At 48.4% G+C, this 22,307-nt stretch overlaps 1 protein-coding gene across 1 annotated transcript in view; it reads right to left on the bottom strand.

The window, feature by feature from the left end:
* LOC147256766 (uncharacterized) overlaps window positions 1-22,307 on the bottom strand; it is a 50,716-nt gene that overhangs the window by 2,992 nt on the left and 25,417 nt on the right. The window contains 8 exon segments of the mRNA XM_086210003.1: window positions 175-562; window positions 3,064-3,179; window positions 4,252-4,345; window positions 7,262-7,306; window positions 7,309-8,069; window positions 8,238-8,343; window positions 9,157-9,245; window positions 10,887-11,257. Of these exon segments, the coding sequence (XP_086066129.1) occupies window positions 175-562; window positions 3,064-3,179; window positions 4,252-4,345; window positions 7,262-7,306; window positions 7,309-8,069; window positions 8,238-8,343; window positions 9,157-9,245; window positions 10,887-11,257 (1,970 nt within the window).

Below are 22,307 nucleotides of genomic sequence, written 5' to 3'. Positions count from 1 at the left end.
TGGCAGAGGGCAGGGCTTATCTTATATACTAAGACTATGAGGAGTTCACAAGGTTTTATAGAAGGGAGAAGACACAAGTTTAGGTGGTCTTACTTGACCAGCTCTAGCAAAACAAAAAACAAGGTTCAGGTCAAAAACTGATTCCTCCGCCTCTAAGAAAAGCTGCAAACTAACCTGATGGACCGAGTGTCTCCTGAATGGGAAGTCTGGCCAGCATCTGGCCAGCACTCTGCACTGCTGAGGAAGCTGAACCTGGAGCTGCCTGAGTCGGGTGTTCAGATTGTGGTTCAGCCCCTACAATGATGACTCCATCCTGGACCTGGTCTGCAGAGTCATCTGGAGTAAAAGAGCACAAAGCAGCAGTGGAGACAGACTCATTATCTGGGGCCCAGCGGGTGAAGAAGGCCTCTAGTTCAAACAGGGAGTATTCAGAAGTCAGCTGCTGGCAGGTACTGGATCTGGGTTGGGAGTGTTGTGGACTGGTGTCTGGGACCCTCATCTGGACCACCACTCTGCTACTGGAGTCTTCTGATGCCCTGGGGGTGGGCGGTGGCACTTCAGTCTGCAGAGAGGAAGGAGAGGATACACTTAGACGAGATGCTGGTGATCTGAACCTCATCAAGGAGAAAAGAGTGACTCAGCTCATCGGGGAACATTTGCTCACTGGCCAATTCTGGCCATGTGAACATGGACGCTGCATCAGGGGACCTTGTCTGGCTTGAACACTCCTTCACCTTGGAGACGGGGATGAAAATCCTAACTAACACATTTTCTTAGAGTCTTGACTTTTTTCTATGCCAAGGAGGTCATGTGATTGGTCCAGTGTGTCTGTCTTCTGCAGTGTGGGACAATCTGCTTTGGGTTTCAGTAACTGAGTAATTACTATACATTGTTGCTTATGATTATGCAGAGAGAGGCTTTTGTATCCTTCAAGCCTCATGTAGATGACTTGACGTGTGTGTGTGCTCGATGGCTACTCGTGTACACACACCAAGTAGGAGGGAGGAGAGAAACGGCTTCCTTCGTCTGAAGTAAAGTCAGTGATTTCATGTCTCGGCCAAAGACAAAAAAACACCCTTTTTCGTTGTCAAATGTGTGGCACAAAAATGTTTTCAACCTACACTAAATCTACAAAAACAGCAGCAAGTGAATCTGGTGGAGGAAACACTTCTTCTGGGGGAACCAGAGCCAGCGGGCGTCCAGTGGAGGTGGTCTGGTGACTTTCACTGCGGACTTGCCCTCAACTGAATACGAGTGAGGTACTAGTTACTTGACTACTAACCCATCTCATTTCTTTTGAAATCAAGTAATCAATACAGCAATTTGATGACTATTTAAAGTAATCTGTAATTTGGCCAACTCTGGTCTACAGGGCTATACACAGGAAGCTCCCAGCAGGGGTGGAACCTGGGAGATCCAGGAAGTTCTCCTCAATTTAACATTGCAGGACAGATTTTTTGAGGTTTTCATTATTTCTTAGACAACTCAGACATATTTGCAGTGATATCAGCTGTTAATATGAAGGCCCCAATAACTGGCCCTTATCTCAGGGGGCGTGGGGATTTAAGCCTCCTCTTTACGGAGTATTTCATACATGAACAATTTTGTGCTTATGATTTTCATTTCATGTCTGGTTTCCTATGAGAACAGAAGCAGGTTAGCAGTTTCCAGTCTTAATGCTATGCTAAGCTAATAATCTATTGTATGTATACATATTCACAATACAGATCTAAGAAAGGAGTCCATCATCTGGCTCACATCTTCGTCTTCCTGCTCCTGGTGATTATACAGTCAAGACTCAGCGTCGTGGTAGCGTTGCACTTTAGACTCATGAAAACTATCGTGTCACAATTTTGTCATCTCACTGCCCTCTGCACTGAGTAATGCATGATTTAGAATGAAAAGACAAATTCACCAGTTATGTTTTTAAAAGTTTTAATTCTTTACATTGCAAACTGGACATGAAGCAAGATTGTACAAAATTGTGACACAGTCTAGTGTTACTACAGTATATGTCAATGCTACAAGGCTTTTTTTACAGAATTATCAAACATACAGGTGGCACATTCATCACTTACAGGAAAACAGGAATACGAGACATTCACAACAAACATCATTGACTGAATGTTGTCTAAACTAACCCTTCATGACCCCCCCAGCTCTGAAAAGAATTCAGTCGCTCAAACAGTGAGAGTCAACCTCAAGTTGTTGGAAACAGTTCTGGGAGAAGAGTTCTGGATCAGAGAGCTCTGACATTCCAGGGAGTCAACTAACGTCCATCACATCACAGCAGCTCGGCGATCAAAAGTCACTCACAGCGTCAGTCCTGTCATTAGCTAGAGTGCTTTGCTTTTTGTGTTTTGTTTTTTGTCCTGATCATTGGAGAAGAGAACGAGCCCAGAGAGCCCAGATGTTAATGCTAAAGAGGGGCTAGCACACCATTACTCCCTGACTACAGGCCTACATCTGGAGGTGGTGTCTCTTTTGGTGCTTTTTGAGATTGCTGGGGTCAGAGAACCTGCCGGGGCAGAGTGAGCATGGGTACGGCCTCTCCCCGGTGTGGATGTTGCGATGGATCTTCAGGTTCCAGAACTGGGAGAATTTTTTGCCGCAGATGCTGCAACCATACGGCCTCTCGCCAGTGTGTGTCCTGAGGTGGGATTCTAAATTGGCCAGGGAGCTGAACCCTTTTCCACAGAACTTACAGACACAAACCCGTTTCCTGGACATTTTCTGCTGCACCTCAGCACTTGGACAGTCCTGAATCTGATTGTGACCCTGGCTCAGGGGCTGCTGGGGTGCTTGCAGTGGACCTGACACCTGAGGGAGGCTGGGCTCCTCAGACAGGTCAATAATAGCAGCCTGTGAGAAGGACATGGAGGTCAGAAAATCACAAGAACTTTCACTTGCTAAAGTCCTCCCACTCCTGCCAGGCTCTACTCCAGTGTGTGCACCTGACAGGTATGAGACAGGTGCACAGTGTGAGGATGGCCCTGGGGGGCTGTCACCATGACTATAACTACCCCCCCCATTAGTCCACAGTGAGGGACGGCCGTAGCTGACCTCTGAGTAGCCCCGGGCAGACTCCTGAAGCTCAGACAGCTGACTGGAGGAGGTTTGAGGGGTTTCATCAAATGGCAGCACCCCTCTGTAGTCATCTGTGCTGGATTCCACTAAACCTGGACACAGAGTTAGAGACATAAGCTGGGAGTCAAGGACAACAAACCCCTATGTGACAGACAGTCAGACAGATGGAAAGATAGAAAGATAGAGCAGGCAGTTGGGTGTGAAGGAGGATGAAGGTGGGATCACACCTAGACCAGTACCTAAAATGATCCTGAAGCCAACTGGGCCACAATCCAGCGCTAATGACGCCAGCTATTTACTGTATGACAGCTGGCAGCCAATCACACTCAGAGGGAGACTCGTAATTGACCATAAACAGCAATATGAACCCCAAGATTTTGTTGAACTTATTGATTAATCAAAGGCAGCTAGCTGGATGCCGTGGTTACACTGCCATCATTACGCCATGTTGGCATCCCTCATAATCCTACTGGTTTCTATGGTTCCACTTCTTCGTGCAACAGGTGGTTTGACCCATCCAGAAGACTTGAACCTTCAGGTGCCCTCGTGGGCAAAGACGCTCACCACCCCACTTGCTAGGAAGGAGCTTAACAACGGTGACATCCCACTCTGACAGCTGCAGAGCATGACACCATCTGTGTGAGACCAAAGTAGTTCTCTATTATGATCCAGCTGGTTCAGGATCAGCTCTCCATGTGACAGGAGTCCACACGGGGACCAGCTACAGAGATCAGTGATCCCAACTTATTCACTTCCCATGAGAGACAGCATCTCAGGGTGAAGGGGAAGTCTGAGACACTGTCTGGTCATTCCATATGATGACTGGTCCAAAAAGGCCTGCAGGACCTGTCTGTCGGTCTGTGTGTGCGTGTGCATGTGTGTGTGTGTGTGTGTTGGAACTTGCAGTTTTTCACATCCGCGCTCCTTTGAACTGGTAAGAGCAGCCAGATGGGCCACATTGAGGTTTGTAATCAACTCAAACAGAAAAAATTCAGAAAAAGTTCCATGGCTTTGAACAAACTGTTGATTAAAAACATAGCCTCCAGGGGTTTGACCATTGACCTACACTTTTTCTTTTGAAGTGGCTACAAAGATATCAGCATGCTGGTTTGAGCTTGGAAGCTTTATCTGAAGGTCAGCGGAGTGATGTCAGCGTCTACCCACCCTCCTGAATGCTGAGGCCCTTCAGCCTCCGAGTTCCTGCTGCTGGCTGCACCTCCTCCACCTTCACCAGGACTACATCTGGCTCCTCCCCCTTCTGCACAGACCGGAGACAGAACAGCTGATGGGACTTCAGCAGAAACATTGCAGTTCACTCACACACACACACCCCTACAGAACTGTTCATATCATCTGAAGAATATCTCAAAACAAGCAACCATGATAACTGACTGGCTTGTTTACAGACTTGATTTCTGGTTCTTCCTCCCTCTAACGTCATCCTCAGTTTGAAGTCATGTTTGATAAAGAAAACAAACTCTGTGTATTCAACTGTCAGTCCCAGACCATCTCATCGTCATGGAGTTCAAACATTTGGCTCTCAAGGCAATGGCTGCCGAATGCTTCGTAAAGGTGACGGGGACGGTTCCTGTCGCTTCACCTTTAGGTATTTCAGGCTTTTTTCTTTTGAGGGAAGGTGACACAGTGACAGGTGCAGGGGAAAGCTGAGCAGTGTTCATCTGAACGCCTTTGGGAAACACACAGAGGTCATCTGAGGTCAGCTTTAGCTTCAACTTACTGATTCAAGACATCATCTTTGACAGAATGTGCTGAAATGGTAAAACCACGGGATTCGTAAAAATCACACGAACATATTTCTTCAAGTCCATTTCCTTGTCTGAAGACATTTTTAAGATCAAGGTTATCAGATTATATTTTCAAAAAAATGAATGAATGAATGTTTAAATGATGAATGTGGGAAAGAGAAGGAGCTGTTCTTCCTCTTCACAAGTGGGGTGAGACATTTTTATACACAGTAAGAGCCAATCGAAGTACAGCTTCTGAAAACCAAACAAAAACAAGACCAGCAGACGAGATGAGAGGTGAGGGTGCGATGTACGAGATGTGAGGAATGAGAGACATGAAAGGCAAGCATGAGTTATGGGGTGTGAGGGGTGAGACTGGAGAGGCGATGCAGGTAAGTTACGGAAGATGAGGATGTGATACGTATTATGTGAGGGGTGACATTGCAGAGCTGAGGGGAGAAACATGGGATGTGAGAGGGGAGGGATGAGATATGACAGGTGTGGGACAATGGGCTGAGAGTGAGATGAAGTGTGAGACTTTGGAGAGGTGAAGATTGAGATATTGGAAGGCTGTGATTTGAGATATGAGGGGTGAGATACGCGAGAGGAGAAGGGTGAGATGTTCGGTGCACTCGACAGAGGGCCGTGAGAAAACAACCCCGGCCAGCATCGTAAACCAAGGTTCCGCCCTGATCTCATTCCTCATCCATGTCTTAGCACTAATAGGAGTAACAACAATGATCATCATTGTGCTACGCCGCCGCCCTCTGGTGACACAAACCCAACCTGACTTGAGAGTGACGGCACACCAGGGACTCCCACCGACAGGAGGTTGGGATGATGAGGACGCATGATTCTGGGTTTTCTGCCCATATTTGATTTTATTTGGCTGCTATTTGCCGATATAGCAGCCAAATAAAATTAAAGAGCATTTTTTTCATACTGAAAAACACAAATACAGATTTTATTTTGAAAAAGTAATGTAATACATACACATATATACATATACATATACGTATATGCGTGTATATGTATATACATATATACACATACATACATATACACGCGTATATATATACATACATATATACATGTGTATATATACATCCACGTGTGTATGTATATGTGTATATATGTATGTACACGTATATATAAACACACACATACATACACATATGTGGATGTATATATACACACATTATATGTATATATACACACACATTATATATGTATGTACATGTATATACACACACATATGTGGATGTATACACACACATATGTATGTAAATAGGTACGTATATATATATATATATATATATATATATATATATATATATATATATATATGTATGTACATGTATACACACACACACACATATATAATTGCTAGTGTCTGCCAGTACCAATTAAGTGTCAATCTTATCATGCAAACCTAACACACGGCGCCTGAGATTCTTTTATCTTTTGAGTCACAGAATTGTAACAGTAAAAATAGTTGTTTTTATTCATGTGACACATGCACTCAACAAAAAGCTGTCGGCCAGCAGGTAGCCAGTCTTTATGTCTGGACGAGGAGCAGACCATTACTCCACATAGAGACTAACATCTATCAAAGTAGCACCTCAAGATAACTGGAAAAACTACAGCTGAGACGTCTGGGCCCACGACACCCCCCTGAGGCACACCGCTCCTGTCCAGGAAGAGTGTTTGTAACAGAGCCTCAGCGTATTCAGAGGTTAGTTGAGCTCCAGCAACAAGGTCCCATACAGTGAAAAGGACTTCATACAGTTGTTAAAATACTTTGAGTGCAAAAGCTTAATAGGTCGAACCTTTGTTGTACTTGTACTACCACATACATACAATATAGTCTATTTGGATTCACCTGCACTGCTAACAGAAATAAAGAGCATGAGCTGCGCCCTCATCTCCTGCTACAACAGTGAGTCAGGTTGTTCTGAGCACCACGGCGAGCACCAGATATGTATATATGACGCCAAGTTGTTTTTAGTCTTTCCAGTTGTTGACAAAATAGTAAAGACACACTTTCATGTAGACAAAGACTCATTCGGTTCTGGAGGAAGTCCCTGTCCTGACCCAAACAGTGCAAATTGTTATCCGAATCCCATTCCATACAAAATTAGATTTTTGTTTTACCAAGTGCATAATCCTTTTTCATGCAACTTGTCCTTCCCATAAGGAGTGCGAGGGGGTTCCTGGCCAAAAGAACAATGATATCAGTACCATGAGGCTCCTGGATCCGTCCACGGTCTCTGATATGTGTGGTGGCACCTTCACTGTTATCAAGAAACACGTGGTCAACAAGGGAACATGATTTTGTCTGCCTCTTCATTGCACACTACTGAGAGTACTTTGTATTCATTGTCAATTAACATATTTTCATTTATTTATGACAATTAACGTGTACATACAAAGAAAACACATGATGTCTTCGCCTCTAGACTGGAGCTGAGGACAGTCTTCAGTTGTGCTCCCACGTCTCCTCCGTGTAAATGTCAGGGTGGCTCTTGACCTGGTGTGTTTTCAGGTTTCTTATCCATGCGAAGCCCCTACCACACATGCCACAGCTGTAAGGTTTCTCCCCAGTATGAACTCTCTGGTGTTTCCTTAGGTTCCCGGCCTCTGAGAACATTTTACCACATGTGGAGCAGCTGAAGGGCTTCTCCCCCGTGTGGACACGTTTGTGGATCTCCAGCTTCTTAGGTCGATTAAAAGCTTTGCCACAATAGTTGCACATGAAAAGTCTTTCTTTGGCGATGGCCCGTTGGCAGGTCTTGCTGCTGTTACTGGTGGGCTGGGCCAGAAGTGAACCAGGAGGGTACCGAGCCCAGCCGTTCATACTGGAAGATGTTGATGGCAAATCAGCAGCTGCCAGAAAGTACGAACAAGACTGCCCCCTTCCTGGAACTTCAGCCACTGGGGTATTTTCAAAAAACTCCCCCACCAACAAGTTAGCGCTTTTATCATCACACAACACGTCAAAATGTGAGTCAGGATTGCCGCTGTCGACATATCGCTGTGAGTTTATCGTTTCTTGCAGCGAGTTTCTGTCCTCAACAGAGAGTTGACCCTTAAGGAGAGGAGAGGAGTCACTGACCTCCACTCCTCTGCTGCTGCTCATCTTCCTCCTGTTGCCACTCTGGCTGGACTGCAGCTCCTGTTGTTCAAGGCTCAGTTTCCGCCCAGCAGCTCCCTGAGGAACAGACTCCACCACGGCCTCTGACGCACACGGGGAGAAGGAAACATCACAGTTCACACTTGTGTCCCTGCGCCAGCATTTTCACCCAAAAGTGCACAGCTCACTACGAGCTATGAAGCCCCAGGTTGTCAACAGCAACCACAACCGCCATGACCCCTGGTGGGACGGCTCTGTTCTAGAACACTCACCTCCTACCAAGGCTTCTGAGGCGCCTCCATACTGTGACATGTTTGGCTCCACCTTCTCCTCCTTCACCAGCACTGCCTCAGGCTCCACCAGCTCCACATCTGGAGACTGAACAAGTCACACGTTCACGTCACTCGTGTCCACCGCGTCAGATTCACGTCACTCGTGTCCACCGCGTCAGATTCACGTCACTCGTGTCCACCGCGTAAGATTCACGTCACTCGTGTCCACCGCGTCAGATTCACGTCACTCGTGTCCACCGCGTCAGATTCACGTCACTCGTGTCCACCGCGTCAGATTCACGTCACTCGTGTCCATGCCGTCGGCTTTGCGTTCACGAGACTCGTGTCCACCGCGTCAGATTCACGTCACTCGTGTCCACTGCGTTCACGAGACTCGTGTCCACGCCGTCGGCTTTGCGTTCACGAGACTCGTGTCCACGCCGTCGGCTTTGCGTTCACGAGACTCGTGTCCACGCCGTCGGCTTTGCGTTCACGAGACTCGTGTCAACGCCGTCGGCTTCTCGTTCACGAGACTCGTGTCCACGCCGTCGGCTTCTCGTTCACGTCACCCGTGTCCACGCCGTCGGCTTCGCTTTCACGACACTCGTGTCCACGCCGTCGGCTTCGCGTTCACGACACTCGTGTCCACGCCGTCGGCTTCGCGTTCACGACACTCGTGTCCACGCCGTCGGCTTCGCGTTCACGTCACCTGTGTCCACGCCGTCGGCTTCGCGTTCACGACACCCGTGTCCACGCCGTCGGCTTCGCGTTCACGACACCCGTGTCCACGCCGTCAGCTTCGCGTTCACGTCACCCGTGTCCACGCCGTTGGCATCAGTGGTATTTCCATTGTATTTTTCGCTGCCTGCTGCATTTTCACACTCCACTTGTCAGTATAGCAGTCACATGACATGCATACCTCACTCTGGACAGGTTCACTGGTGGCATCCTCTGCAGTCGCCCTGCCAGACCAAAGAGACGCCTCCATCTGTTGTTCAAACGCAGCACCTACACACAGAACACACACACACACACACACACTTCATCTATTCAAATACACTGAACTCTTCATCAATATCGTTGTGTTCTGTGTGTTCTCTTTGAATCCCACCAAATACATTTATCCCTTAAACAAAAACACTGAATTCTCCCCTGCAATTGAGAGACCCTGAAGGACTAATCCAAGAGCAGGGATGGAACCACAGCTCAGCTCATGGCTTGTTCAGCCAGGAACTGGAACCGGCCGGCTTTCCACATCACCGACCCCGACTGGAGGCCATCTGGTCGGTGTCCTGCATTTCCTTTTGCTGACCAGTCACCTGCCGGCACACCGTTTATCAGGCAATGGCAGCGAGTCATTTTGATGAACATCGTAAACCTGCACGGGCAGATGGAGCCAGACAGGACGTCTTCACGTGCGTAGCATAGTATATCTGGTCAATGTTCAAAATAATACACTTTGCAGGCTTCTGATTATAGACCAGACCTGAAAAGGACTCAACATACACACAAAATTTCAGCCAAAATTTGTACCAGCAGGTCCGGCTAACAAGAGATCAAAAATGGGCCAAGTTTCTGCTAATGTATGCATTTAAGGTTCATTTAATAGGGACCTGGATCACACCAGACCTGGGGGGGTAGGGTTAGCATGCAGACCTGGATCACACCAGACCTGGAGGTTTTTGAATGATTCAAACAGTTTTGCTGCTATTAACGGTCCCCAATCATTTCAAGCTTTATACATTTTTCTGCATTCTGCAATCACTGCCTTCACAGTTTGTCTCATTTTCTGTCCTCCTTCACTGCTCAGTCTCCGAGCTGCCCACCGCTACCCCCCCCCCCCCCCCCACACACACACACTCTACATGCGCCCCCCTCTCGGTGAAACACAGCGTTCTAATCTCCCCGGCTCGTCCAGAGACCCCTGCAGCCGTAAGCATCAAGGTGCCTCGACATCTTCCCCTACACGGTCAGATTCTATCACCGAGCCCAGAGACTCTGGATGACCAGAGAACCTCATCATCTGCAGCTGACAACAACCAGGCCTGGAGCTCCAGATCCTGGTTCGCTGCATGTCAGGAAGCGACAAATGGAATTCCTCATCAACATCAGTGGGAAGTGCTGGCAGGATTTCTGACCGAGGCGACACGTTGAATACTCGCGCTGCAGTATTTTATATCGCTGTACTTTTTCTTGAGTTGATTCTGATGTTTCAAAGTGTCCTGCTGTTGAGTTGCATCATGTGGACCGGTACCCGACAGGGCCCAGTTGCACGGCAGCAACTGGTTGGCTGTTTCATTTATTGGTGCGAGGCACATACAGCATCTACCATCCCAGTCGGTGCCGAGGACTCTACCAGGTCACCCCAGCACAGCTGACTGACCCTTCTTCATGTAAATTAAAGTTGAACTTGTCATTCTTCCATGAACCACCTGACCGGTGGATTGTAGCCTTCCGGCCATCCCGGTGAGTGCAGTAGTACTAGGAGATATACTGCATCTGCAGCAGGGTTAGAACTACAACTTCCCTCTTTTCCATCGCAAACAAAACGCATGCGGTATCGTCATGCCGTAGCCCGGTAGTGGCCTCCTCATTCTCACTAGCAGACAAGGAGGGAACGTTAAGCTACAACCCCGCAGTAGCCGTTACCTGCAGGGGAGGGCGCGGGATCCCGCAGCCTGTCGCTGCTAACGTGCACCCGGGGCCGGCCGCTGTTCATGGCGCTCTCCCGGAGCCTCCTCTCCGCGGTTCCCCGGGCCATCTTCAGCTCCAGCAGGTGCAGCTTCCTCTTCAGGGCCTTGTTCTCTCTCTGGCACTGCGACATCTGGAGACTCACCACCGCGTAGTCGTCGTCCACCAGTTTACAGATCTCGGCCACCGCCGCGTTTGCCAGGACCTCCATGATGGAGGCCAGCTGCGTCTGGAAGGCCAGGCGGGTGGACATGATCCTGCTTCGTCGCTCCGGTGGGCTGCAGGTACCGTGGAACTCGTCTGACGGACTCAGGGAAGCGTGTGGGACGAGTCAGAACATTCCAGCACCAGGGAGACTTCTGCCCCCCGACGATTTCAGCGAATATGATCGAGCTTCGGCTCACGTGAGCTCCTCGTCTGCCCGCAAGCGTCACTGCAAACATGACGCTATTTCCGGTTGAAAGTGAAACATGACCCTGTGTGACACGCCCCCTTTGCCCTGCATCGTGATTGTGTTCCGTCGCCGTTCTTAGATTCGGTAACAAAGACTGACATGGAAGCTTCTTTCCCGGAGTGCGTGAGTGTGTTGACCCGTGAGTAGAAGTGGAGTCGTCCGGCAAGTGAACTTGTTCATATTATCGACCAAGCAAGAATGTCACCCCTGTGTGAGTCTCCATGTTCTCCCTGTTCCTGCTGGGTTCTCTCTGGTACTCCAGCTTCCTCCACAGTCCAAAGACATCAAGAGGGACCAGGTTAATCCAGACTCTAAATTGACCGTAGGCGTGGCTGGGAGAGCCAATGGTTGTCTGTCTCTATGTGTTGGCCCTGCCATGGACTGGTGACCTGTCCAGGGGGAAGGCTGCTGGGATAGGCTCCACCCCCACCACCCTGAACAGGAGGAGATGGATGGATGGATGGATGAATGGATCCTCTAAGACCACTCAATCCTCCCTCAGGTGTACTGCTAATTTAATCGCTTTCAGCACCACTGTGTACTATGTTTTGGTGTAATACAGAGGTTTCTGTCACTTCAGTCTTTAGCAGGACTTTGCTCTGAAATTCCTCGTTCTATTTTTTATATTTGCCACAGGTCCGCTAGCTCACCTTAGCATACTAGCTATGGCCGCTCTCTCTTTCCGCCTCTCCCTCCCTCTCCTGCTCCATGAGCCAGATGTGTAGTTAGGGCCTGAGCCAGTCCCTGGCGAAGACCCTATTATGTTTCGAAGGCACACTCGCCCCTTCAAAAGTTAATTTGACCCCCTAAACATGCATGAAAACTCACCAAATTTGGTAAGCACATCGGGTGCGGCGAAAAATTCGATAATTAAAAAAAAAAGAGGCGCTCTACTCAATAGCGCCACCTACATACACAAAAAACCACGCCACAGCCTGAAGGAATGTCCTACAGACATGGGACAAACACCATTGAACTCGTCTCATCAAGACGGATAAATCATACACTCACACCCCTGACCTAACTGTAACAGGATGTCCACAATTTGGACACGAATGTCTAATTTTGGACAATTTTGCGCCCCGAACAAAATCTATCTCCTCCTGAACCGTAAATGCCAGGGCTTCCAAACTTTCACACATTACTCTCCCAACTGTGCTGATTAAAAGTTGTTCAAGGTTAATATACTACGCGCTCGGTTTGGATTTTATGAGCCGTCAAAGTGGGGGAGACACTTTTCGCCTTACAATGGAAGTCTATGGGGGGAGCGTGTCCTCTCAGGGTACATACTCTCAAACAAATGCTTCTCACGTCTATACCATACATTCCACAGCTTTTAAAAACACACCACTGTATTCCTGACAAAAATCCCTACAAAAATATGGTATTTTGTGTGACTTTTGGCCAACGTATACCGAGTTATTCAGCTTTTACACACTACATTTCTCTTAATCCTCCACTCTCTCCACTCTAGCACAGATCAGAGACAGAGCAGTGGGGGAGGGGTTCTTAAAGGGCCAGCTCTCAGCTCTGCTCTCTCTCTAGCACAGATCAAAGACAGAGCAGTGGGGGAGGGGTTCTTAAAGGGCCAGCTCTCAGCTCTGCTCTCACTCTAGCACAGATCAAAGACAGAGCAGTGGGGGAGGGGTTCTTAAAGGGCCAGCTCTCAGCTCTGCTCTCACTCTAGCACAGATCAAAGACAGAGCAGTGGGGGAGGGGTTCTTAAAGGGCCAGCTCTCAGCTCTGCTCTCACTCTAGCACAGATCAAAGACAGAGCAGTGGGGAGGGGTTCTTAAAGGGCCAGCTCTCAGCTCTGCTCTCACTCTAGCACAGATCAAAGACAGAGCAGTGGGGGAGGGGTTCTTAAAGGGCCAGCTCTCAGCTCTGCTCTCACTCTAGCACAGATCAGAGACAGAGCAGTGGGGGAGGGGTTCTTAAAGGGCCTGCTCTCAGCTCTGCTCTCCACTCTAGCACAGATCAGAGACAGAGCAGTGGGGGAGGGGTTCTTAAAGGGCCAGCTCTCAGCTCTGCTCTCACTCTAGCACAGATCAGAGACAGAGCAGTGGGGGAGGGGTTCTTAAAGGGCCAGCTCTCAGCTCTGCTCTCACTCTAGCACAGATCAGAGACAGAGCAGTGGGGGAGGGGTTCTTAAAGGGCCAGCTCTCAGCTCTGCTCTCACTCTAGCACAGATCAGAGACAGAGCAGTGGGGGAGGGGTTCTTAAAGGGCCAGCTCTCAGCTCTGCTCTCACTCTAGCACAGATCAAAGACAGAGCAGTGGGGGAGGGGTTCTTAAAGGGCCAGCTCTCAGCTCTGCTCTCACTCTAGCACAGATCAGAGACAGAGCAGTGGGGGAGGGGTTCTTAAAGGGCCTGCTCTCAGCTCTGCTCTCCACTCTAGCACAGATCAGAGACAGAGCAGTGGGGGAGGGGTTCTTAAAGGGCCAGCTCTCAGCTCTGCTCTCACTCTAGCACAGATCAGAGACAGAGCAGTGGGGGAGGGGTTCTTAAAGGGCCAGCTCTCAGCTCTGCTCTCACTCTAGCACAGATCAGAGACAGAGCAGTGGGGGAGGGGTTCTTAAAGGGCCAGCTCTCAGCTCTGCTCTCACTCTAGCACAGATCAGAGACAGAGCAGTGGGGGAGGGGTTCTTAAAGGGCCTGCTCTCAGCTCTGCTCTCACTCTAGCACAGATCAGAGACAGAGCAGTGGGGGAGGGGTTCTTAAAGGGCCAGCTCTCAGCTCTGCTCTCACTCTAGCACAGATCAAAGACAGAGCAGTGGGGAGGGGTTCTTAAAGGGCCAGCTCTCAGCTCTGCTCTCCACTCTAGCACAGATCAGAGACAGAGCAGTGGGGGAGGGGTTCTTAAAGGGCCAGCTCTCAGCTCTGCTCTCCACTCTAGCACAGATCAGAGACAGAGCAGTGGGGGAGGGGTTCTTAAAGGGCCAGCTCTCAGCTCTGCTCTCACTCTAGCACAGATCAGAGACAGAGCAGTGGGGGAGGGGTTCTTAAAGGGCCAGCTCTCAGCTCTGCTCTCACTCTAGCACAGATCAAAGACAGAGCAGTGGGGAGGGGTTCTTAAAGGGCCAGCTCTCAGCTCTGCTCTTCACTCTAGCACAGATCAGAGACAGAGCAGTGGGGGAGGGGTTCTTAAAGGGCCAGCTCTCAGCTCTGCTCTCACTCTAGCACAGATCAGAGACAGAGCAGTGGGGGAGGGGCTCTTAAAGGGCCAGCTCTCAGCTCTGCTCTCACTCTAGCACAGATCAAAGACAGAGCAGTGGGGGAGGGGCTCTTAAAGGGCCAGCTCTCAGCTCTGCTCTCACTCTAGCACAGATCAAAGACAGAGCAGTGGGGGAGGGGTTCAGGCCCTCACAACGCTGCTTGCAGCTTTAATTACTCCTCTGCCTCCTTTAGTGTAATAAGTGTAGTTTGTTTGTAGATCTGGAGGCGAGGCTTAGTGAGTTAGAGACTCGGCTCCGCACCATGGAGGCTAGCGCTAGTCCTTTACCTTCAGGAGCTTCTCAGTCCACCTGAGCGGGTGCGGAGACACCTAGCCTAGCCACCGCTAGCAGCTCCCCCGCAGCTCCCGAGCAGCCGGGAACTAGCCAGTCCCGCTGGGTGACATCACGAGGGAAACCAAGACGCAGTGAGCCCGTGTTTGCCCACCAACCCCTTCATGTTTCCAACCGCTTTTCCCCACTCAGCGACACACCCGCTGAGAGTGAAACTCTCCATGTCGGCTCTGTTGCTCGCAGCCCCGCTGTGAAGCCGACATCAGTCATTGGCAGTTCTGTTCTCCGCAACGTGAAGGTGGAGACTCCAGCGAGCATAAAGTGCATCCCAGGGGCCAGAGCGGGCGACGTTGAGGCTAAAGCTGCTGGCAAAATGTAAGGTTAAATACAGTAAGATTGTGATACATGTCGGCGCTAATGACACCCGGCTTCGCCAGTCAGAATTAACTAAAGTTAACATGGCTTCGGTGTGCAACTACGCTAAAACAATGTCGGACTCCGTAGTTTTCTCTGGCCCGCTGCCCAATTTAGCGAGTGACGACATGTTTAGCCGCATGTGTTCATTCCATCGCTGGATGTCCAGGTGGTGCTGAGATAACAACGTGGCTCACAGACAATTGGAGCTCCTTCTGGGGAAAGCCTGGTCTGATTGGGAGAGATGGCGTCCATCCTACTTTGGATGGTGCATCTCTCTTATCTAGGAACAGAGGCCAGTTTGTTAGCAATACTAATCCCTGACAAGCACCCAGAGTTCAGACCAGCAGGCAGAGCAACAGGTTAGCACGCCCTCTGCTGGTTCCTTGGTGTTGTCACCCACCCAGCCTATAGAAACTGTGTCTGCCCCGAGGCTGTATAAGGCTGCACCCAAATCTGGAGGAGTAACTTATAGCAATTTAGTTAAAATTAAAACCACTGCTTCAGCAAACCAACCCAGTAAAACTATTAAATGTGGTTTGCTTAATATTCCATCTCGCCCATCCAAGTCTCTCCTAGTGAACGATTTGATTACTAATTATCAGATTGGTGTATTAGCACTCACTGAAACCTGGGAGCAGCAAGATGAGTGTGTTAGTTTAAATGAATCTTCCCCTCCTGGTTACATTCACTACCATGTACCTCGCACCACTGGCAGAGGAGGAGGAGGAGCTGCAATCTATCAGTCAAATTTGCTCATTAACCCTCCACCTAATTGTTCATGAACTCATTTGAGAGCCTGACTGTCAGCTTCTCCCTCCCAGACTGGAAAGCAGAGAAACCACTCTTACTTGCTGGGGTGTACCATCCTCCTGCACCTTATTCTGAGTTCTTAGAAGAACTCGCTGACTTTCTGTCTAACTTGGCATTGAACTCAGACAAAGTCATTCTAGTGGGTGACTTTAACATCCATGAGGACGTCAATGAGGATTCTCTGGCCACTGCGTTTAAGTCGCTTCTTGATTCTGTTGGCTTCTGTCAGAGGGTAAACAAACCCACTCACACTTTTAATCACATCCTTGATTTAGTACTCACTTATGGAATAGAAGCTGACCTCATCACAGTTCTTCCTCAGAACCCCGTCTTGTCTGATCACTCCTTAATTGCATTTGAATTTACTTTAACAAATTATATCCTACCTGGGAAAAAGTCCTGCTTCAGTAGAAGTCTATCTGACACTGCTGTTTCTAGATTTAAGGAGCTTATTCCAGCAGAGCTTGCTGCCACATCTTGTAGTGATATAATGGGCAGTTATGCTGATTCCACCCCCACCCAGGTGGACTATCTTGTGGACAGCACTGCAGTAGCACTCCTTGGGACACTTGATGCCGTAGCTCCCCTGAAGAAGAAGGTTATCAACCAGAAAAGAATAGTTCCCTGGTACAGCCCAGAGCTGCGTGCCTTAAAACAGAAGACCAGACAACTGGAAAGGAAGACACATTCCAGCCAGCACGAGGAAGTCCGCCAAGCCTGGAAGGAGAGTTTATTAATATATAAAAAGAACTCCGTAATGCCAGAGGCGCTTACTACTCGTCCCTGATAGAAAAGAATAAGAACCACCCCAGGTTCCTCTTCAGCACCGTGGGCAGGCTCACCAAGAACCATAGTGCTGTTGAGCCATGCATCCCCCAACTCTCAGCAGTAACGACTTCCTTTCTTTCTTTACTGAAAAGATTGTGAATATTAGAACAAAGATTGCCAGTAATGGAGGACAGACTACAGTCCCATAGAAGCCCCTCCCAGACTTGGTGCTCACCTGGACAGCTTCTCCCCCATCGACCTGTCAGATTTAACTTCTGCAGTCGGTTCCTCCAAGTCAGCCACTTGTCTGCTGGATCCCATCCCAACAAGCCTCCTTAAGGATGCCTTCCCTCTAGTCAACACTTCTATATTAAATTAATCTTTCCTTAGTCTCAGGTTATGTGCCACAGGCCTTTAAGGTGGCTGTCATCAACCCTTTACTTAAAAACCTTCTCTTGACCCAGATGTGTTAGCCAACTATAGGCTGATATCCAACCTCCCTACATCTCCAAGATCCTTGAGAAGGTTGTCCTGGAGCAGCTACATGAACATCTGCACAGCAACGAGCTCTTTGAAGCCTTCCAGTCTGGATTCAGGGACACCATAGCACTGAAACAGCACTGGTCAGAGTCTCTACTAATCTTCTTACAGCTTCAGACAGAGGTCTTGTCTCTGTCTTTTTGGACCTCAGTGCTGCATTTGACACCATCGACCACAGCATCCTGCTACAGAGACTAGACCATGAAATTGGGATTAAGGAACTGCCCTAAAATGGTTTAAGTCCTACTTATCAGACAGGTTTCAGTTTGTTAATGTTAATAATGACTATTCAGAGTACAGCAGAGTCCCACATGGTGGACCACAGGGTTCAGTTTTAGGACCGATTCTCTTCACTCTTTACATGCTCCCATTAGGTGACATAATCCAGAAGCACTCCATCAACTTCCACTGTTATGAGGACGACACACAACTCTACTGGTCGATGGAGCCAGACGACACAAGCCAGCTTACTCATCTGCAAGACTGCCTGAAAGACATGAAATCCTGGATGTCCTCTGACTTCTTAATGCTCAATTCAGATCAAACTGAGGTCATCATGTTTGGACCTAAACCCCTCAGGGACACCTCTCTAACCAGATCACTACTCTAGATGGCATCACCCTGACCCTGAGGACAACTGCAAGGAACCTTGGAGTCATTTTTGACCAGGACCTTTTCTTCAGCTCCCACATAAAGCATGTGACCAGGACCGCCTTCTTCCACCTGCAGTATCACTAAGATTAGGAATATCCTTTCCCAGAGTGATGCTGAGAAACTGGTGCATGCATTCATCACTTCCAGGCTGGACCACTGCAACTCTCTCCTGTCAGGATGTCCCAACAACTCTCTACAGAGTCTCCAGCTGGTCCAGAACGCTGCAGCCAGGGTTCTGACAGGAGATAGAAGAGAGAACACATCTCTCAACTTTCGCTTCTCTCCTTCCTGTAGGATCTAGAATCCACTTCAAAGTCCTTCTGCTGACTCATCAGGCTCTCAATGATGAAGCTCCATCCTCTCTGAAAGAACTCATTAGTCCCTCCTGTCCTACCAGAGCACTCCGCTCCCAGAATGCAGGTCTGTTAGTGACTCCCAGTATCTCTAAAAACAGACTGGGAGGTAGAGCCTTCAGGTACCGGTTCCTCTACTGTGGAACCAGCATCTCTCCATGGGTCAGAGAGGCAGACACTTTAACTACGTTTAAGTCTAGGCTTAAGACCTTCCTCTATGACAGAGCCTTCAGTCAGGACTGGTTCAGGTAGCTCTGAACCATTGATAGCTATGCTGCTACAGGCTTAGACTGCTGGGGGACACATCAGGTTACATGGAGCCCTCCCCTCCTCTCCTCTCCTCTCCCCCTCTCTCCTCCTCTCCTCCCTGCACATTTTTGGAACTGTCACTACCACTACTTGTTGCACTTTGTAGTTTGGCCTTGGTGTCTCTCAGTCTCTCTGTGTTTCCACAGATCCACCAGAGCCCCAACCGCCGCCTGCATCGCCGCCCCCCCCTCTTATTCCCTACTGTTACACCGGCCTGCGCTCCCCCCTCCATGAACCAGTCTACCATCCAGTCCCCCATCAAGCTGGCTTGCTCTCCCTGCCTCCCCTTCCATGAACCAGTCTACCATCCAGTCCCCCATCAAGCTGGCTTGCTCTCCCTGCCTCCCCTCCCATGAACCAGTCTACCATCCAGTCCCCCATCAAGCTGGCTTGCTCTCCCTGCCTCCCCTCCCATGAACCAGTCTACCATCCAGTCCCCCATCAAGCTGGCTTGCTCTCCCTGCCTCCCCTTCCAGAAGCTTCCTTCTTCAACTGTTATTAACATTTCCATGTTTCCTCCATTCTGTGTTATAAACTGTTTTCTTGTCTGTACCAACATCTCCTGCACGTCTGTCCCTCCTGGTGAGGGATCCTCCTCCCCTCCTCACCCTGAGGTTTCTCCCATTTTTCCCTGTTAAAGGTTTTCTATGGAGTTTCTCCTCAGTCGATGTGAGGCTCTGAGGGCAGAGGATGTTGTTATGATGCCATGAAGCCTGGAGACAAACTGGTGGTGGAAACAGGCTCCAAAGAAAACTGCCTTGCCTTGCCTACAGTCACTTATGGTGTAGTAGGAGTCAAAGTCAACACATTAGTCACACAGTATTATCCAGTACAGTCCACCGGCTCCATAAATTACAATCTGTAAAACAATAATCAAAGTCAAGTGAAAAGTTCAAACACATTTCATGTCCCATTGTAAACATTATGTCGGAGCACTGATTGCAGGGAACCTGTTATGCTGCATTAGTATGAGGTAAGTTCACCCTTCCTGAGAACATCAGAAATTAGACCCACAGCAAAGCCAAGTTCATGGCAAACAAATCCCTTACAAGTTTAATGATGACCACATGTTTAAACACTGGAACTTGTCATGACAGTGTACGAAAAGGCCAGAGGTCGGTTTTAGATGTGCACATCCAAACACCTACACATAGAAACAAGACAGACTCAGACAGATATATTTGTACTTTACACTTTCAAAGTTCTTTACTACTTGATATCTAATTTAGGAACACAGGATTGTTGAGGTTAAAAAGGCTTCATCCCCATAAAAACTGAGGAAGGGAAATAAAACACTACCTTGCAACAAGGAAAATACTTTGATGTCATTGTCCAATTCTGTAAAGAAACAGATATGAATACTCTGGACAACCCAATATACCTTCACTTTTCCTAAGAAACAACAAGTAAATAAATATACTGCCAACCAGTGGAATACTCATGAACATACTCATACATGAGAAGTGCATGTTGGCACAAAAGGATTTATTCAACATAGTGCCAGTATTTACTATTCAAGGCTGCCTTGGAAAGGCCACACACCAATGCTAGTTTAGCAATATGAATACATGACAATATATTAAAGATATCATTGAACTACATGACTGATATGTGCCTCAGCGCTGCCCTCCAATATTGGACCTGTCCCTGTGGGAATGCAACAGGAACACTGGGTGGTAAATCAGGTCCCACCAGGCCTCCTTGTACCACGGAGCTTCTCTACAGGTGACAGAGTCATTGTGGCAAAGGAGGAGCAGCAGCATGAGGCAGCTGGGACCAAACTCAGAAACTGAAAGTTTTGCACTCCAGCTCATGTTAAAGTTAGAATTTCCTTGTTTCATATGCATTACCTGTTTGTCATCTATCATGTTATTTTATGTATTTTGGTTACCAAAGATAAATTTACACCTTGGTTGACTGTTAAGTCTTATTCTATATTACGGGCCGGCTCTCTGGATTTCTGGTGATGTGCTTAATGTGGTGAGATTTTATGAAGCACTTTTTCAAATTACTAACAAATTGTACCTTTGATGGGGGAATCACATTTTGGCCTATATGCCCATTTGTCATATCTTCCAAGAGGAAAAAAGTAGATATTACAGGCAGAACATTAGCCTCTTCTATGGCGGCTGGTGGATGGCTCCATGTGTGCGTTGTGCGTTCGGAGCATTTTCAGCCTCATTCTGGTATTTAGAGGCGAGTAATCAGAGCACAAACCAGGGCACTAAGAGGCGGTCATTAGAAACCCGAGTATTCACAGGTGTGTTCCAGGTGTGACATCACTCAACCAATCAGAGGGCCTGGTGTCGTTCCCTCTGAGGTCCAGGTTGATCCAGGACTGGGAGGTTGCTGTTCCAGTGGCGCTCACATTTCACCTCAGGAGAAGAGAGCACTCCTGACCTGGAGACCCAGACCTCCTCCTGCTCCAGGTGAAGGAGTGAGCACGTCTGATGTTTACATACGGGAGCAAAAGGAGGTGGAGCAGGTCTGGAGGAGGTGGAGCAGATCTGTAGGAGGTAGAGCAGGTCTGGAGGAGGTGGAGCAGGCCTGGAGGAGGTGGAGCAGGCCTGGAGGAGGTGGAGCAGATCTGTAGGAGGTAGAGCAGGTCTGGAGGAGGTGGAGCAGGTCTGGAGGAGGTGGGGTCCATGTCTCCAGGGTCCCAGGCAGCAGTGCTGCTCCTCTGCTGGTCTGGGTGATGAGTCTCTAACATCTCGCTCCTCATGACTCCACTGACCAGAGACCAGTCTCTTCTGGGTTCATGGAGCAAAGGTCTCCTGCTGCTCTTCAACATGGAGGCACTATGGAGGCTTGGACCAGCCTAGGTAACACACTGGAGCACCTGGAGCAGGTTCATGCCTGGCGTAGAGACATCATGCACCTGCTTAAAACTAACAAGGAGGCTTGAGCCTGACTGTGTGGAAGCTGGTGCCATTTTTAAGGTAGGACCCATCTTCCAAAGACATCAGCTGTGTCTGTATTCAGATCTCCCACCAACGTACCGCAACTTATTGTACCCTTTTTTAGAAGTCAGGCATAATTTGTATAGACTGACCACATATTAGGAATCTGCATGGTTACTTTCGCAAATCTAAAATTGTAATATATTTATGTATCAACAGTCCAAGAGCAACAAGTACCATTTGTCTACTTCCAAATCCAGAGAGACTCTCTTCACTTTGTAATTTTATGAATCCAGTATCCACCAAGGGTTGTGCGTCCATAATTTGAATTCATCTACTTTTAAGTCCACCACAGTCGAGTCAGAGCAGTGGAGCAGTTGAGTATCTCCAGTGTGCAGTATGCTTATTTTTATAATGCAATTTATGAGCTGGTGAGTTACTCATCAACACATGCCAGGCAGGGTTTAACTGATAAACAACAACATAACATTAAAACATGTCAGTATGACAGCTCTGGACCCACTGGAATGTTTCATGTTCAAAATTCAGCCGAGCTACTGATCGAACAGTTCCTCCCAGCCTCCGATCTAAAAGGTGAAAATATTTTTAGTTGAATGCTTCTAATATTGCACATTAGGCTCATTGCTGTGTGAGAAATACTCTTTTGT

This window comes from Aulostomus chinensis, chromosome 8 (assembly GCF_037954235.1).
Source record: "Aulostomus chinensis isolate RoL2024-O1b breed Wild chromosome 8, RoL_Achi_v1.0, whole genome shotgun sequence".
Lineage (NCBI taxonomy): Eukaryota > Metazoa > Chordata > Actinopteri > Syngnathiformes > Aulostomidae > Aulostomus > Aulostomus chinensis.
Note: the sequence above shows the minus strand (reverse complement) of the source record. Positions and strands in the feature narration are given on the sequence as shown.